Consider the following 18393-nt stretch of genomic DNA (forward strand, 5'->3'; position numbering starts at 1 on the left):
CCCTGGCCCCACAGGACACAACTCCGGTCACCAGGCCCCATTACAGTCCCAGGCTAGGAGGTAAGGGTCCAGCTCTCCCCCAAACAATGCCCCAAATGACTGTGCCACACAGTAACCATGCAACACGTCCTGGGACTGGCTTCTGACCCAAACGGCAAGACAAGAATGACGATCAGATCAGTGAAAAGCCTGCCACAGTGGAAGAAGATACTGGCAGGGCACCTGGGCGGCTCAGTCTGACTTTGGCTCAGGTCATGATCTCACGGTTCGTGAGTCTGAGCCCCACATCGGGCTCCCCGCTGACAGCATGGAGCCTGCTTGGGATGCTTGCTCTCTCCTCTCTTTCTGCCCCTTCCCTGCTCACACGGTCTCTCTCTCTCTCTCTCTCTCTCTCAAAACAAAAGGATAACTTTAAAAAAAAAGAACTTAAAAGAAAGAAGATATGTTGGCAACACATACAACAGGAGCTCATTTCCTACAAAATGGTTTTTAAAAAGGTCAACTAACCAGATAAACGGCTGAGTCCTCAACTGGCACTTCACAAAAGAAGGCATCCACGTGGCAGATAAACATACGAAAAAGTACCCAAGCCTCTGGGAAATCAGGGAGATGCGAAGCAGAACTATCACGCAACACCACTACGCTCTCCGGGGGGGCAATACCAAGTCCATCAAGCCAGCGCGACGGGTAGCAGGAGAGCTGGGTGGCTGTGCCCACCACCGCTCCCATGACACGGCAACCCCAGCGTAGGGGTACACCCAGGGACACACAAGAATGCTCACGGCAATGTCACCTGTCACGGCCCCAACTGGAAACAGCCCAAATGTCCAACAACAGTGGTACAGATACATAAATTGGAACAGTGGTCCAAAGGAATACTGTACTGTGGTAATTCTGGAGCATTCCGGTCTCAGGAACCCTTTGCTCTATTAAAAATTACTGAGAATGACAAAGCACTTTTCTTGATCTAGGTTATATCTATTAGCATTCACTACTGTACAAATTTAAACTGGGAAATGTTTAAACCCCAATGTAACTCTGATGAGCAAGGGTTAAAAAGGTAAGTAGCATCTTAGCATTATTACAAGAATAGTTTTGATCCCATGCACCCTCTGGAAGGGTCTGAGATCCACGCCCCCCCCCCCTCCCAAGACCACNCCACACCCAAGACCACTTTATAATCCACTGCGTGTAACAATAAAAACGAATGGGATAATGTAAATAAACTTCACAAACATGATACTGAGTAAAACAGGCCGCACTCCAAAATACAAAAGCGTGTGCACGACCCCACAGACACAAAGCACAGAAAGGGCAAAGACCAGGCTGTGGCGACGGGGAGGGCATGCAGGGGAGGCTCGGACAACCCCGGCCTGTGAGCCAGGTGACGGCACGCGGATGCAGTCACTCTGCTCAGTGGATTGTTCCTTGTCATAGTGCAATCATGAAGTCATCCCCCTAAATCCAAGAAATATAAAGCCGAACTTTATAAAAGGCTGGTTTTCCTCACAGCTTAAGCTGTTAATCCAGGAAGTCTCATCAACAAGCTTCCTGTCATAAATCAATGTCTTCTCGCAGGAAGCCCTACCTTCTCTACAGTCACAATAATGAATATACAGTTGTGTCTGACCAATATTGTATTTAGGGCTGAAAGTGAGTTTGGCCTCAGAAGAAACTGGCATCCATTCCCATCGTTCTTTATTTTCCAGAGCATTTCACATAAAACCCTGTTACTGTTTATTATCAACTGCCAATCTGTTTTGATCTGTCCCTGTCGCCTTGTTTGGTTCCCACCTGGCCGCTGTCCTCTTGATTCTGCTGCCACCTGTTTCTTGATTCTTTTTGTTGCCTCAGTATCCATTTAATTTTGTTCCTTTCTATCAATGTTCAACGTGTAAAGTTATTCAGTATTAGTCAGTGTCTGGATTCTCTCCGGAAGAGGAGAACCTCAATCAACAAGAGAATCCAGGGGGTGCCTGGCTGGCTCAGTCAGTGAAGTGTGAGACTCTTGATCTTGGGGATGTGAGTCCAAGCCCCATGTGGGTGTAGAGATTACTTAAAAATAAAATCTTAGAAGAGAGAATCCAGAAACGCACGCCATACAGTGTTCGATAAAGGTGGCGTTTTAAATCAGCAAGGGAAAGAAACATCAGTCAAATGGCGCTGACATCATGGGGCTAATAACCGTTTTGAGGGAAGCTATGGGACCCTGCCCTCACATTCTGTCTGAAAAGCTTTATTGAGATAGAATATATGTATTATAAGATACACCCATTTTCAGTGTTTCTAACTCCTATTTTATCCCAAAACAAATGTACATGAGTCAAATATTTATACATAAAGAATGAAACCAATGAAGTATAAGTCACCTTACATTAACTCATTCAAAATCACCACTAAGAAAGGTCTGCTCATAATATGATACAACTACATCTCAAGCATGTTGGTTTTTACTCAGGCAGCATTTAGAAAGCACCTAATGTGTACATGAAGTGTTTGGGAGGGACTAAAATGATGCGGAATCATGTCCCCCTGTGCTTGAGGTTCTTATATTCTAAATGGAGGAATGAAACATGCCATATGGAGAAAAATATAAGGAACATAAAGAAAGTGGGTAGAAATTCTACTTTCTAGATTTGTATTCAAGTCTGAACTCTGCCTTTTACTAGCTGTGTGGTCTTGGGAAAGTTACTTAACCTCTCTGAGTTTTATTTCCCTCATCTATCAGGTGAGATAATAACACCACCATCACTAGATTGTTGTGAGAATGACAGGAAGTAATGTACATAAAGTCATCTAATAAACTATGAAGTATGAAGCAAAAAAAAAAAAAAGGTCTGCTTATACTGCTTATAGTGATTAGAACACAGAACCCCCAAATCATAAAGAGACAGACTAGTAGTCGTGCCTTCTGACACAAGAAAAGAAACCCCCAAAACTCTGAGCTGGAGGGACATACTATACACGTGCCAGAAAGGCCGTGTCTCCAGAGCACAGCACTCTGACTCAAAGTTTAGAAAGCTGAGTAGCAAAATTATATATTTCGAACAGGTCATTATTTCAATGAACTCATCTGGAACTTCTCTGCCTACCATGAGTTTTAAAAACCTCATCAGATACGACAGCCCATCTTACATAAAGTCGGTCCAAGTTCTCTCCAAAAAGTAGGGTACACAGAACAGCAGGATCACTCCCATCTGTGACCACCTGATTCTCAACCCCTCCTGGCCCTCCTCGCCCTCTTCACCCGCCTGAGAACTACGAGCATAAACGCAGGCCCGGATGTCAGCATCTGCTCAGGAACTATTCTACCCGGCTCTGCGCCCGTTGCGCCCCGCCTGGTGTTGAGCTCCGGGGCCGCCTGCACGTGGCGCCGGGTGACTGAGCCGGCGTGCTGCCACCTCCCAGAGCACGTCCTCGGGTGGACACGGACGAACTGCCTGTGACGCGGTCCCGACACACCGGGACACAGCGGGTGCTGACAGACTGCACGCAACCGCTCCCCAGGCCCGGCTGGCAGCCCCGGACACGCAGTCCAACCAGGACGAGAGGGGCCTCCTGGTGCCAGCGCCTCCCCTGCAGGGGCCCCGCCCCAGCAGCACACCTAGGACTGAACACTTGGGGTGGTTCACCCCAAGACCAGCGACAAGCAGCCACCGCTGGCACACAGTCCACCATCGGTGTATCCCTGCCCATCTAGAGCCCAAACAGGCTCCAGACATTTACTTCAGAGGATGCTATACAAGAAGACACAGACTCGTCTCATGAAAATAAATCTAAAACCTCAAGAGAAATAGAATGCAAAAACCCAAGTCAGAAGAAAACAGGGAAGAGGTGCCAGGGTGGCTCGGTCAGTTGAGCGTCCGACTCTTGATTTCCGCTCAGGTCGTGATCCCAGGGCCCGGACAGCACAGGGCCTGCTCAGGATTCTCGCCCTCTGCCCCTCCCCCACTCACATGCACGCTGGCGCGTGTCCCCCCAGTCTCTCTCAAAATAAACAAATAAACTTAAAGAAAAAGAAAAGGAGGAGGAGGAGGTGGCGGAAACAGGGAAATGACTGGGGCCGAGAGGGCCGGACTGCCCCTCTTGGACGGTAAGCCCCTCCGCGGGGGGGAGGAAGGCCTACCTTCTGGGTGCGGTCGGCCTCGGGCACGCCCCCCTTAGAGGTCCTGCTGTCCTCCGTGGGGAACGCAGCGGCCTGCTCAGCCCCCTGGTCCTCCTCCTCATCCAGCTCCTCCGACTCGTCCTCCTCCGAGTCCAGCTCTAAACTCTCCCCATTCACGTGGAGGGCACTGGCGCCCAGGTCCTTGTCGCCCTGGAACACGGGCAAGGACACAGCTGTCACTCGGAACCGCGGCATCAGGAGCAAGCTGCCAACTCCCGCCAGGGCGTCGCCTGCGGGGTGGGATGCAGAGACCCTGCCGCTGGGGGAAGGGCCAAGAAGGAGGGGAGGGAGGGACAAGCGGGCAGCGAGCACCGGGCAGGAGGCCGCGCCCCAGAGCAAGGCGCCTCAGAGCCTGGGCTCCTTCACAAGGGACCGAGGTCATCGAATTACCAACAACCTCCTCACACGGTGCTCTCGTGGCCAGAGAGGTCCTGACAGAGACGTGGGTTTCCAAGCACGTGTGCAAGTAGCCAGGCGCGCCTTACCTTGGAGCCCACAGTGGAATGAGTTATACTCTTAAACATCTCAATCACCGTCCTCTGTTTTAATACTTTGGTCTTTTTCTTAGGAACCAGGCTATAGGTTCCCATTCTTCGTTTTTTCTTCCGAGATACTGCAGCTGCTAAAACAAAAGGCAAGCAAGCTAAAAAAAAAAAGTCAAAAGGGGACAAGAAAGGAAAAAGAAATACCATTCAAATGTTTTTTAAAGGTAGGTGATCATTCACAAATTCTGATTACCAAAATCATCAGCACGCCCCAACAGTGACAGGCATTTCTTACTTGTCCCAAGTGGCACAGAGAAAGCTGCTAAGACTTTACAGATCATTCATTTTACTCACAATAAACACTCAGCCCCGTGCGTGGCAAACACGACGAGCCTACAGCAGGCAGGCAGAAGTGCGAGGGAGAACCCACCGCCCTTCAGCAGCAGGGCCCTGGAGAGCCCCCTGCCTGGTCCCCTGCCTCTGGCTGGTCCCATCTCCAGGACCAGTGCGGCTGCACGAGGGAGGCTGAGGAGGGGTGGTGGCCTTGCTGCTCATCACTGGAGACGGGTTCGGTCTGCCTCCCTGAGACTCTGCTCCTCACCCACAACGAGGAGCACATGGCACAGTCTCTAGGTATGTCCACCTCTGAAGTAAGTGTGGCCACGCAGCACTGGCCATTGTCATCTCCTGAACCGCTTCCCAGCACCTTCCACCTCACCCAGCAGTGCACCAACCAAGGGGAAAGAGGTACATGAAGCGAACCACATAGGAACACGACGTCGAGGGAAGCACAGGGCAGGAAAGGGCAAACGTCGGGGGGGGGGGTGTCTGGGGTTTGCAGACAAGCTGGGACTCCTGAGGACTGAGGGCTCCTAACGCTGTTGTGAATAAAGCAGCTCCAGGTTGACTAGTTTTATAGAATGAGGCTGTCGGGTGCCTGGGTGGCTCAGTCAGTTAAACGTCTGACTTCAGAACAGATCATGATCTCCTTGTTCATGGGTTCAAGCCCCACATCGGGCTCTGTGCTGACAGCTCAGAGCCTGGAGCCTGCTTCAGATTCTGTGTCTCCCTCTCTCTCTGCCCCTACCTCTGCTCACACTCTGTCTCTCTCTCTCTCTCAAAATTAAGGTTTTTTATTTTTAATTTTTTTTTAAATAGAATAAGGCAGTCTATAATTTTTTTTTAAAGTTCTAGAGTTTTAAAAAATTTTGAAGACCATTCTACTAAAGGGCTGGAAAATCTATGCTGCATTCCATTTCCATTCCACAAAGCAGAGGAAAAGGGCACTGGAAAAGCATGCAAGAGCATGAACTATGCCACAGGAAGGGCCACGCAGACAGACAAGCATGTGGCATCAAGGACACCAGGCATGTCTCAGGCCTAGGCCAAGGGGCACATAGGGCATTTGGGACAGTCATCCACGCAGCCCTGCACCCCACTGGGATGGCTCTGAGCGCATAACTGGTCACAAGGAAACACAGCTCTGTCCATCCTGTGCTAGAACAGGGTGACTGGTGCCAGGCACAGCTGTGCCCAGGCTGAGACGCACGTCCTGTACAGTCACAGGATGGGAAGTAAGATGCGCTTTGCAGCCAGTCTGTCTGGCCTTCCCGTTTGTGCTGCAACAGGAGGGGAAAGGAACGAACCTCTGGAGCCAGCACCACAGTAATTTAAAATACAGAGAGAAGACCGGCTCCAACACTCTGCACCCCCCACCGCCACACCCCAGAAAATAGCATGACGTGCCCGGAACAAGGTCACAGGGGGTTGTGTCCACACGTGCCCCACTCCCCGGGACCCGACCTCCCCCGGCAGGCTTTCTGCATGCCCCGTGACACTGATGGGTGCACTATCCATCCTGTGATAAGGCGAGGCGGCCACAGTGGTACCTTCCCTCTGCAGGAGACTCACTCGCAGCCATGGAAATTGTGGTTTTGTACCCTTCCCAGGAGGTGACACCAGGAGTGCCTGATACACAGGAAGACCTGACAGAAAGGGCCTTTCTGCACTGGAGAGAGTCACCTCATCTCTGTAGGAACTGTGGGTGTCTCAGAGGCCCCAGAGGGAGGCCCCTTGCTGGAGACACGCCCACCCCAGCACCCTCCCTGCGGGGCTGCTCCTGCAGCCCCACCTCCTGCAAAGGTCCCAATAAGAGATCAAAGTTCACCTACTCCCTCAATTGGCCATGGACAGAAACAAGCTCAAATGAGTGAGAAATGCCCACGGGAAGTGGCTGATCACAGAATCAAACCACCCTTCTCCATAACCTTAGCCCAAAGGCCTCCCCAGTACACTGTTGTTTCCAACAGCACTTGATTTATAAACTGGGGGGGGAGTTCTCTAATCTAGGGTCTTCTATCCAATCCGAACAAGGGGGTAAGACTTAATGAAAAACCATCTTCATTTTGAGATTAACAAGAGGCATAGAAAGCAATCTCGGGATTCGACAGGTTTCAAAAGAGAGGTCTGACATCCCTATGCAAGTTCATGGGTGAGCAGAGAAGAGCCCGTCGACCCTGACCCCACTCCCCTACGGCACACATGCATTCACAGTCAACACGTTTCTAGTTGCAGGTTTCAAGAGGTGCAGGTTCAGAACATACATTCAGAGAGCAGAGACCACTGTCGGAGCTCCCTATTACCTGTCTGTGACTTTGTGGTGGCCACGTAGCACTGGTTTTGAGGTAGTGATTGATGAAGGGGTGGGAAGGGGGGTAAAAGCTGCTGTCGTCCAAAATCAGAAAGGTTTTTGTTGATCTCCTCATTTGGCTCCTCATGATCTCGAGCTTCTCTGGGATCCTTATTGGTTGCATGCTTCAAAACAAAGACAATTAATAACTGTAATTACATACAAGCAGATGGTCACTGAAACAACATGCCCCCAAAAATGCAGTTCCTTTCCCCCATAAACTCGCCTTGACCAAGAGATGAGATAAAGGAGAGGATGAAGTACACAGTCCGCCGCCGTCAGAGTGCCTGGCGCCCATGCATGTGCGCCGGGCCACCCCTCCGATGATGCAGGCCAGCGTCTGCAAGCTCAGAACGGGTGTTGACGAGAATGAGGAGGAGAAGGAGCAAGAAGCAGCCGCAGCAGTGACCATATGCGACACACAAACCACAAAATGTTGTCCACCTGGCTCTTCCCAGGGAGAGTCTGCTAACCCCCGATTGTGGCAAATGTATTACTAAGGGAAGTGCTTTCACGGCCTATGGTTTTCAAGGCTGCACTTGCAACGTCCCCACCTTCCCCTGCAATGGCACGACAGATACCATGCTGCATTTTTTAACTCCTCGTAAGCGCACAGTTTTACCAATCTCCTAAATCTGTCTTCAGTCTCAGCCTTCCAAGACTCGGGCAGCCTGCAGTACCGCCGTCACAGCCCTCGTCCTGATTCATTCCAGACTGCCTAGACACAGCCACCCCTCCCCTCCGTCTGCTTCCCTAAAATCACCTGCAGCCTCAAAATAGTTGGACCTCAAAGCAAATCCCATTTCACTAAGTTTTACTGTGCACACAGTAGGGGCAATAAACAGTGAAGAAAGAGGCGCCTTCAATGGGATTTCCACGTACAAAAGAACAGAGTGTGCAAACATTTGCTCAGAATGGACTGAAGACCTGAACTGTAAAAAACTCTAAAACTCTTAGAAGAAAACACAGGAAAAGCTTCATGACACTGGATTTGGCAGTGGTTTCTTGGATATGACACCAAAAGCAATGGCAACAAAAGAAAAATCAGATAAATTAGACTTTTCTGAAATTAAAAATTTCTCTTCATCAAAGGATACAATCAACAGAATGAACAAGCAACCTACAGAATGGGAGAAAGTATTTGCAAATCACATATCTGATGAGCGATTAATATCCAGAACATATAAAGAACCCCTACAACTCAACAGCAAAACAAACAACCTGATTAAAAAATGGACAAAGCATCTGATTACACATTTCTCCAAAGAAGACACTCAACATGAAAAGATGTTCAACATCAATAATCAGCAGGAAAATGCAACTCAAAACCATAATATCTCCTCACACCATTAGGATGGCTACTATAAAAAACAAAAATTGTCGATTATACCTCAATTAAAAACATACACACACAGAAAACAAATGTTGAAAAGGACATGAAGAAATTGGAACCCTTGTGCACTGTTGGTGGGAACATAAAATGGCACAGCCGCTGTGGAGAACAGTCTGGCAGTTTCTCAAAAAGCTAAACATAGAATTAGCATATGATCCACCAATCCCACTCTGGATATATACCTTAAAGAATTGAAAACAGAGTCTCAAAGAGCTGTCTGTATGCAATGGTTCATGGCGTGTTGAAGCCATGAGGTGGAAGAAACCCAAGGGGCCGACAGGTGAATGGATGAACCAAACGTGCTCCGGCCACCACGGAACAGTAGCCTTAAACAGGAGGGAAATCCCGACACCGGCTACCACGTGGATGGCCCGGAGGCCCCCGTGCTGAGTGAGGTCAGCCCGTCACAGGGGGACACGCTCTGTAGGAGTGGACACTCTCGGGAGGCCCTGGAGGAGTCGGAGCCACAGACACAGAGAGCGGGAGGCTGGGGGGGGGGGAGGGGAGANTGCACGACAGCATGAATGCGCTTGATGCCCCCGCCCTTAAAAGTGAGCCTGCTTGGGAACATGGCCTATGGCTGACAGCCCAGGGGGACTTACTCACGGCTCAGCGACACTGTGTGCTTGTGCTCATGCTTGTCGCTTGGCTGCTTAGCTGGGAACGTGGCTCAGCCCTGGAGCACCCTTCCTCCCTCCCCCAACCCCACCCTCTTCCCCACCACCTCTACAATTAACCCGCCCTCAGCACATAGTTACTGTCCACATGGAACTTGTCAGCTCTGTAAAATTCTTTAGTCTCTCTCAAACATACCAGGTTTGTCTCTGAAGTCACGGCTGGAACACAAGAGTCAGAGAATGTTCCTTTCTGTCTCCTACAAACCACCACACAGACTGTGCAGCCACAGTGACTCTCCGCCTCCACCAGCTCATACAGGCAAATGCTATACATAAATGGGAGGCAAACATTAAACCTGGGAAGTAAATAGTCATATGAGACTAATTCTCACTTGGGCACAAAATCTTTAAGATATTATTTCTGAAAATCTGAACAACAACAACAAAAAAAATCAAGAGCTGCTGAACTTGGGTGAAAATTCTAGACTCTGCCAGGGCTCTACTATCAGACAAAAGCAAAAAAGATAAAAGAGACAAGATCTGCTTCCCATGCAGGCAGGATAGCAATCGACTTCATGGAGGGGCACCCACTGCTGTGACGGAGCCTTGAGCGCCCAGCGGAGCTTCGGCCTCCCCCACACAGAGGGAGGCCCCGCGTCATGGGCTGCGGAGAAGGGTGCCTGCATCGCCGCAGACACCACAGGGTCTGACCCCTGCTGGCCCCCTCGTCCCCTCTGCATGTCGCCTCTCCCGTTCTGCCTGGAGGCCATTCCCTGAGCCACCAGACAGGCCCATGTCCGCTCAGCGGGAGTTCTCTCCTTCCAAACACTTAATTCCAGGGGCAACTAACAAGGACTGCTCGATACTGGCTTTCAGAACTGCCTCTCTAAGCAGGCTGAGGGCTGAGGGTTCCAAGAGCGCGGCCACATCTTTTTCCCAGAACCTGGAGAATGCCAGTGGCTGTGTGAAAGTGGACAGGGAGGATGTGGGGACAGCGACACCATGCTGAGGCACAATTCAACTAGACCAGTGTCCTGGTCTGCAGCACAGGACACGCTAACAACCACTTCAGTGCAGGGGAAACAGGGCCCAGCTTCTCCGCACCGTCAACAAGTGGAACCCCGCGCTGGCACTTTCTGACAGGACCAGCACCACACGAGAGGGACCTGCACTGCCAAGGGACACCGGCCATGTGGCAAGAACATGCTTTCGGTTTTAAGCTCTTACAAAGAAAATGGGTTTATTATCACAAGCCTGCATCGCTCATCATTGGAACGACTATTATAAAACACAATTTTTAATAAAACACGGTCTCCTAAGAAAACCAAACAAGACTGACCTGGGTTTGGGGGGGGCAGGGAACCCCAAGGTCAGGAGAGGCCGGGTCTGGAGCCAGGAGGCTCCATATCAGAGGGGCCTTGGGGGACCCCACCAGCGTGGCTCATCTTGTAGCTACAGGGGGGGATCAGGGACAGAAGAGGCTTCCAGGTGTACAGCAGGCAGGGGTGATCTTCAGGAAATCTGTTTCTGAAGTCTCAAAAGCTTTTTTGTCCTATGTCCTTACAAATGACCAAAATGATACGTGTGACAATCAACTGCACACCACTAACAGTTATAATAATTCAGCACACAAGTAACATTTGGGTATGCCCACATGGTCAGAGAAATTTCTTCAAATTAAATTTCATTTGCCTTTTTTTCTTATAGGAATATGACAGAGTGACAATAAAGGAAACTCAAGAATAAAAACATATACTGGAATAAAATCTTGGAAGTGGGAACAGAATAAAAGTATAACTTCAAGGAGATAAATAATATAAAATTTCAGATATGCATTTAAAAATTGATAATGGTGAGCCAAAAACTGGCAGGCAAAAATAATGAACATCACCCTAAACCTGGTGTCTAATACACACACTAAAAAGGGACCATATATTTAAAGTTCACATAAAAATTAAAAAACCTTCTTAAAACATACAGAAAATCTTGGGACCCAAGGCTAGGTGGAGAGTTCAAAGACACGATGCCAGAAGCACAGGCCATGAAAGAAAGAAACACAGATGACGTGGACTTGGGCAGAAGGAAATACTTCTGCTCTGGGGAAAACCCTACTTAAGAGGGTGAGGACGAGCTGCAGATGGAGAGAAAGTCCAGAAGCCAATCCGTGGCCAAGAGCCCACACCCAGAACTTTGAAAGCTTGCTCAACAATTAGCTGTAAGATGGGCAAGAGATATGACAGACATTTCACCAAAAAGGACATACAGATGGCAAATAAGCACAGGAAAAGGTGTCCAACATCATCAGCCACGAGGGGAGTTCAAACCAAAATCATGACGAGGTGTCACGGCTACAATAAAAACTGGCGGCAATGCCAAATGGCAGCAACAATGTGAGAAACGTGACTGTTCATACCTTGCTTCCAGGACTGTAAAATGTCGTAGCCAGCCTGGAATCTGGTTTGGCAGTTAACTTATAAAGCTAAATATCCAACTAACGTATAACCCTGCAATTGTAATCCTGGATATTTAACCCAGAGAAATGAAAATTTCTGTCCCAAAAAATTTTTTTACACAAATGTCTGGAGCAACTTTACTATAATAGCCCCCAAATGGAAACCCCCAAAAGCCATTCAATCTGTGAGTAGTTCATTTGGGACGTCCACACCACAGAAAACCCCTCAGAATGAAAAGGAAGGAGCCGCTGATATAATGTGGCTGGTCTCATAGGAACTGGCCGCTCTCGAAGCCCCCACCTTCTTACAGAACACCCGACATGACATGGCTATGGATACGGAGAACAGGGGCTGGGGACAGGGTGGGTAGGGATGAACGGGGACATTGGGGAACTGTTTGGTGCTGGGTGTTCACTGAAATCGCCGTGTAAATTGTTACCTGGGGGAAACCGGGTGAAGGGCATATGGGGGTATCTGTACTATTTTTGCAGCTTCTTATAAATTCCTAATTATTAAAAAGTTAGTTTTTTTGTGTTTTGTTTTGTTTTTTGTTTTTTTAAGTTTTGGACCATACACAAGAATACCGCAAAAGGTGGAAACCAAGCCAGCAAGTCTGGGAGGGATGAGGCCTACACAGAGACTCAGGCGTCAGAGGATGCTGGGCCCCCAGCAAGCCTGGAGCAGGAATCAACCGGCAGCTATGGGGACCCAGCAGCAAGGGGCAGTCAGCAGCCCAGCCCCAGGGCACATCGGGGGCTCCCCACAATCACTGAGGGCAGGCTACAGGAAATGCAACAGAGTTCACAGTCAGGCAATATAAAACCATGGAAATAGAGATGAGCACACCCCTGGGGAGACAAATCAACACAAATGCGAGGCGCTAGGCCCGAACAGGATTCGCACTTGAGGAAACAGGATTTAGAATAGACTATAAGGGGCACCTGGGCAGCTCAGTCAGTTAAGCTTGGGACTTTGGCTCAAGTCATAATCTCATGGTTCGTGGGTTCAAGCCCCACATCAGGCTCTGTGTTGACAACTCACAGCCTGGAGCCTTCTTTGGATTCTGTGTCTCCCTCCCTCTCTGCCCCTTTCCCGCTTGCACTCTCTCTGTCTCTCTCTCTCAAAAATAAAATAAACATTAAAAATTTAAAGAAAAAAAAAACAGACTATAAAAGAATTGTAACTAATGTCTTTTGAAGGAGAAGACAAAATATAGTAAATAAACTAACTGGAGATATGAGGTATGCAAAACACTGTCAAAAGTAAAATCATCATGAATATAGAATGAACAGCAAGAAAATAAAGTGCTAAAGAAGACATCAAAACTGGAAAACACTTAAGGAGCCGTCCAGGGAGACAGAAGACCCCACGTCCAAGACCTCAAGAGCTCCGAGCTCCACAGAAAGAAAGCTGCACAAAGCATTTTTCTAGAGCTGAGGAAAGACACACGTCCCACACTGACAGGGCCCATGGGGACAGGCCTATTCCTTCAACCCTGGAAGGCTGCAGAGAGGAAATCGCACAGGACCTGCTAATGACGAACAGTCAGACTCACCAGCAATGGAAGGTACAAGAAATCCCCAGGGAACACATCTACAGACCTAGACCTCATTCCCAGCCACATTAACGTGGAACTGGGAGGCCAAAACATGACTATGGACATTCCAAGAAAACGCAGCAGGCGCGGGCATAGAATACTCGCTGGTGGCAAAAGCCACCTCACCCAGCAGGATACTGGGCTCTCATTGCCTGTCCCCTGCTCCCAGGGGCCTAGCATGGAAAGAGGGTGTGTCTTCAGTGTGTCCCTTGTCCCTACCCTCTGTCACACCAAGAAGCTAACCAAGTTCATGACTGCCTCTCTCCCGAGTCCATGCTCGGCCTTCCTGCACTGGAGGGCAAGCCCCCAGGCCCGCAGCAGAGGAGAAGAGGGCTCCGCGAAGCATCTGATGCATCTGGCCTCAGTGGACAACGGACACCCAGAAGGCGGGCTGGGAGGGGTCGTCCGCTGGCCGTTCACGCCTGAATTGTCAGCAACCCCTCCTCATCTTGCCAGGCCCACAGACAACCACCTCTTTGGCGACCCCTGCCATTTACTGGCCTTTCTCCTTCACGCACAGAGTCTGTCTGCCGTCACCGCGACAAAAGCGAACACAGACAGGAAGGAAACAGCGCGACAGACACAAGAAGAGCCCCACCCCGACAAGGGTCGCATTACCAGGCCCAGGATGGATTTTGGCATGGTCTTCCGTGCCCTGTGAACCTTGACGTCGGCACCAGGGCCCGAGGGCTTCTTGTCCTCCGTGTCTTTACTCGCTTCCGCAAGCTTGGCCGGCGCTGGGGCTGGCGTCTGAGAAAAAGCACTGGGAGTCCTCCCTTTGCCGGAACCTCCGGGAAGGGTTTTTGCAGCATGACCAGGAAGCGAGGAAGCCAAAGTGCTGGTAATCCGCATGGGCTGCTCCTGCAGGGGTGGTTTATTCAAGAAGTACCCATTGCTCCCGATGACAGAAGTCTGTGTGAAGTCATCTGTGCTGACGTGGTTTTGCTTCCCCGTTTCACTGTCTCTTTCTGAAACCCCATTTTCGGCTATTCGAGCTAGTTTGTTGGTACCGTCCTGTGGGCTGACCGCCGTGTTCTCCTGAGTGTGTTGCGCAGCAGTCACGTGACTGCTCGCCTCGCTCTTTCCACAGGACCCGTTAGCTTCGCTGTCTGCGGCCACGGGGCCCTCTCCTCCCTGCTTCTCTGATGAGCCTCCATCAGCTGCCATAGAGATCTCTGCGAACAGAGGAGATGGCGTCAGAGGTTGCGGCCCGGCCCTGCCATGACACGACCCACACAACAGTTACCGTCCCTCTGAGTGGTCTACAGAAAGCGATCCACAGGAAAATCGTTTCATTTCATGTACAAAGATTTAAGGTCAAACAGATTAAATGTAAAATGATGCCTTAGGGGTGCCTAGCTGGCTCAGTCGGAAGAGCAAGCTACTCTTGATCTCAAGGCTGTGAGTTCAAGCCCCATGTTGAATAAAGAGATTACTTCAAAATAAAAATAAAACGGGGCGCCTGGTTCCCTCAGTCAGTTAAGTATCTGACTTCGGCTCAGGTCACGATCTCACGGTTCATGAGTTTGAGCCCTGCATCAGGCAGGAGCTGGAGGCTCGGAGCCTGGCGCCTGCTTCAGATTCTGTGTCTCCCTCTCTCTCTGCCCCTCCCCAGCTCATGTGTACATGCTCTCTTTCTCAAAAATAAATACTTTAAATTTTTAATTTAAAAATAAATTAATTTTTTTTAATTTTTTAATTTTTTAAAAAATTTTTTATTTTAAAAAATAAAAAAATTTTTTAATGTTTTATTTATTTTTGAGAGAGAGTTAGAGACAGCATGAGCAGGGGAGGGTCAGAAAGAGAGGGAGACACAGAATCTGAAGACAGGCTCCAGGCTCTGAGCTAGCTGTCAGCACAGAGCCCGACGCAGGGCTCGAACCCATGAACCGTGACATGGTGACCTGAGCCGAAGTTGGATGCTTAACCAACTGAGCCACCCAGGCGCCCCATTTTTTAAAAAATTTAAACCTAAGAAAATAAAATAAAATGTCTTCGACATTAATTCTGCAAGTTAGTTGTTAAAGTCTAGAGAAGGCCACACCCTGAACAGAGGAATCTGCCGCAAGCTCAGGCACGTGGCTATCTGTCCATCCTGCATGGGAGGTAGTGCAAGGACCTGCGGTCCTGCCTTGGGAGACACCGTGTAAACCCAGAAGCACAAGATAAGCGCTCCTCAAGATTCCAAAATATTATACAGATTTGCATATCCATCAGGTACAAACACACCACTATAAAATAAAACTGTTTATAGACAGAAAGGCCTTAGAAGTAGCTTCACAAGAACAAACTTAAAGAAAATGGGCAAAAACCAGAAAAAGGGTCCTATTTTCAGTTTATCAGCTAGAACGCCCATTATAAACCCCTGGACTACAAGCCTATTCTCTATGAGTTCGGTCTCCCAGGGCAATTCTGACAGACCTTGTCTGGGACCACTTATAAATACATTTAACATCAGAAGATCTACAAATATATGTAACCTCATGGACAGACCAAAGCAGAAAGCCCAGGACTACACCATGGATGCAGAAGGAGCTTGGGTCAAGTTCAATACTCTACCCATCCCAGTCCCTTTACTCCATCAACTCTGACAGGAGATCCCATCATTACGGTACTGTCTGTCCCTCTGCCCTAGAGTGTCAGGTGTGCAAGGAGAGTTTTGTCTGTCTGTCCACTATGTGCCCTGAGACAGAAACAGGGCAGTATGAGCACAGTAAATACTTCCTAAATGATTATACAGCTATTAATTTATTTAAGGTTTTTTTTTTAATGTTTTATGTATTTCTGAGAGAGAGAGAGAGACAGTGTGAGCAGGGGAGGGTCAGAGAGAGAGGGAGACACAGAATCTGAAACAGGCTCCAGGCTCTGAGCTAGCCGTCAGCACAGAGTTCAATGCAGGATTCGAACCCACAAACCGTGAGATCATGACTTGAGCCAAAGTTGGGACGCTTAACCGACTGAGCCACCCAGGCGCCCTTAAGGTTTTTATTTAAAGTTTATTTACTTATTTTTGAGACAGACAAGGAGAGAGAGAATCCCAAGGAGGCTGCGCAATGACAAGTGTGCGGCCGGACACGGGCTCACACCCGCCAAATGTGAGATCATGACCTGAGCCAAAATCAAGAGGCAGACACTTAACCGACTGAGCCACCCAGGGGCCCCCTCCACCACCTTATTCTAAAATGTAGAGGAAAAAAACGGATTTTCCCAAACAGCAAAGTAAATTATGAAAAAGAACACTGAAGGCAAATGAAGACGGGTTCCCTCCTCTGGAGAAGGGTACCACGGGCCTCTCCACCACAAGAGGAGCTGGGGTGTCTGCTGGACACAGCAGGGTCATGGACAGCAGCCCAAGGGGGTGAGCTGGGTAGAAGGTAGATTTCCCAGGTCACAGCCTAGACCTGCTGGTTCTGAATCTCCGAAGGTGGGCTCCACACACCTGGGCCTCACCGAGACCTCCGGTGGCTCATCCACAAATCTGAGTTTGTAAAACACTTGTCCTAGGAGGTCTGAAAACCTCAAAGTTGACAAGGGAAAATGTAGGGAACAGATCTGTGACCTAGAAACAGGGAGAAGTTTTGTTATGCATCAAAAGCATAAGTTATAACAGTAATAAGAAAAGATAAATGAGATACAATAGTGAGATGTTAACAAGATGTGGGTATTTGGTCTCTGCCCCCAGCTTGTGACACAGCTCCGGAGGTGACTCTGGATGCGCTCTTGGATGGGGCTGGTCACCAGAAAGAAAAACCATAGTCAGAAGCTTGGAACTTTCAGCCCTACGCCATCCTCCCCAGAGAGGGGAGAAGGTTAGACAGAGTTAATAATGCATCACACCTCCGTGATGACATGGCCACAGAAATCCCTGAACCAGGGGGTTCAGAGAGCTTCCAGGTAGGTGAACCCACCCACACGGGGAGGACAGCGCACCCAGAGAGGGCAGAGAAGCTGCACAGCCCTTCCCCCACACCCCGCCCTATGCATCACTCACACTGGGCTGTTCCGGAATTCTGTGAGCGTTCCAGCAAATTACCAAACTCGAGGAGGGGGTTCTGGGAATCTCCAGTTCATAGCCCATCGGTCAAAGGTGTGTGTGCCCTGGGACTCTCTGCTTGGGACTGGTGTCTGAAGCGAGGGTAGCTTGTGGGACCAAGACCGTGACCTGTGGGGCTGGCCCTGAGTCCAGGGAGAAAGTGTCGAAACTGAGTAGACTTGTGGGACACCCAGCTAGTGTCACAGAGAGCTGGAGACCCCACATGCATGGTGTCAGCTTGTCGTGAGAGTCTGGGTAAAGAAGGGAAGGGCAGTGTTCCTCTCAGAGGTCGGAACTGTAGCTGTCTGCCCTCGCTCCCAGTATCCATCATTCTGAAGGTTCTGGCCAGAGCAACAGCAAGAGAAAGTAACAAAGGGCGTCAGGGTCAGAAAGCAGCAGCAACATTCATTCCTAACTGACATGACCCCATGTACAAAATCCAAAGTCACCAACAAGTTAGTAGCCAGAATCAATGGCAGAGTTTACAGATTGATTATAGATATGAGCCCTAATCTAAACTGCATACTTTATAGAAAAATTAATTTAAAATAGAAAAGAAATGTAATTGTAAAAATAACATGCTCTTGGGCATCTACCCCAGAAAACTGGAAAGCTGCGTCCACACCAAGGTGAACACACACATGCACAGCGGCTTCACTGGAGCCGACGAGAACCGGAAACAGCCTGGGGGTCCTTCAGAGATGAAGTCCATCCACACCACAGAATCCTACTTCAGAAAAGAGAGGAAGGAACTACTGACACGTGAAATGACCTGGACAAATCCCCCAGGGAATCAGGCCGAGTGAACAACGTCAGCGCCGGAGGAAGCACTCAGTCCAATACCATCATCAATAGAACACTTGTGGAAAGACAAAGCCTCAGCATTAGGGCCCAGATGGTGGAAGCCAGGGCGTAAATGCAGGGGGCTGTGGGGGAGGGGCCCCTGTACCATGAGGGCTGT

The 18393-nt window shown here is 49.3% G+C and overlaps 1 protein-coding gene across 1 annotated transcript in view; it reads right to left on the reverse strand.

Moving 5' to 3' along the window:
* EHMT1 (euchromatic histone lysine methyltransferase 1) overlaps positions 1 to 18393 on the reverse strand; it is a 112549-nt gene that overhangs the window by 61044 nt on the left and 33112 nt on the right. The window contains exons 3-6 of the mRNA XM_077771532.1: positions 14018 to 14574; positions 7293 to 7464; positions 4651 to 4787; positions 4127 to 4315 (exon numbers count right to left, since the gene is read on the reverse strand). Of these exons, the coding sequence (XP_077627658.1) occupies positions 4127 to 4315; positions 4651 to 4787; positions 7293 to 7464; positions 14018 to 14574 (1055 nt within the window). The remainder of the gene's footprint in view (positions 1 to 4126; positions 4316 to 4650; positions 4788 to 7292; positions 7465 to 14017; positions 14575 to 18393) is intronic.

The sequence above is a fragment of the Crocuta crocuta genome, unplaced genomic scaffold (assembly GCF_008692635.1).
Source record: "Crocuta crocuta isolate KB4526 unplaced genomic scaffold, BGI_CrCroc_1.0 scaffold1013, whole genome shotgun sequence".
NCBI classification, from domain to species: domain Eukaryota; kingdom Metazoa; phylum Chordata; class Mammalia; order Carnivora; family Hyaenidae; genus Crocuta; species Crocuta crocuta.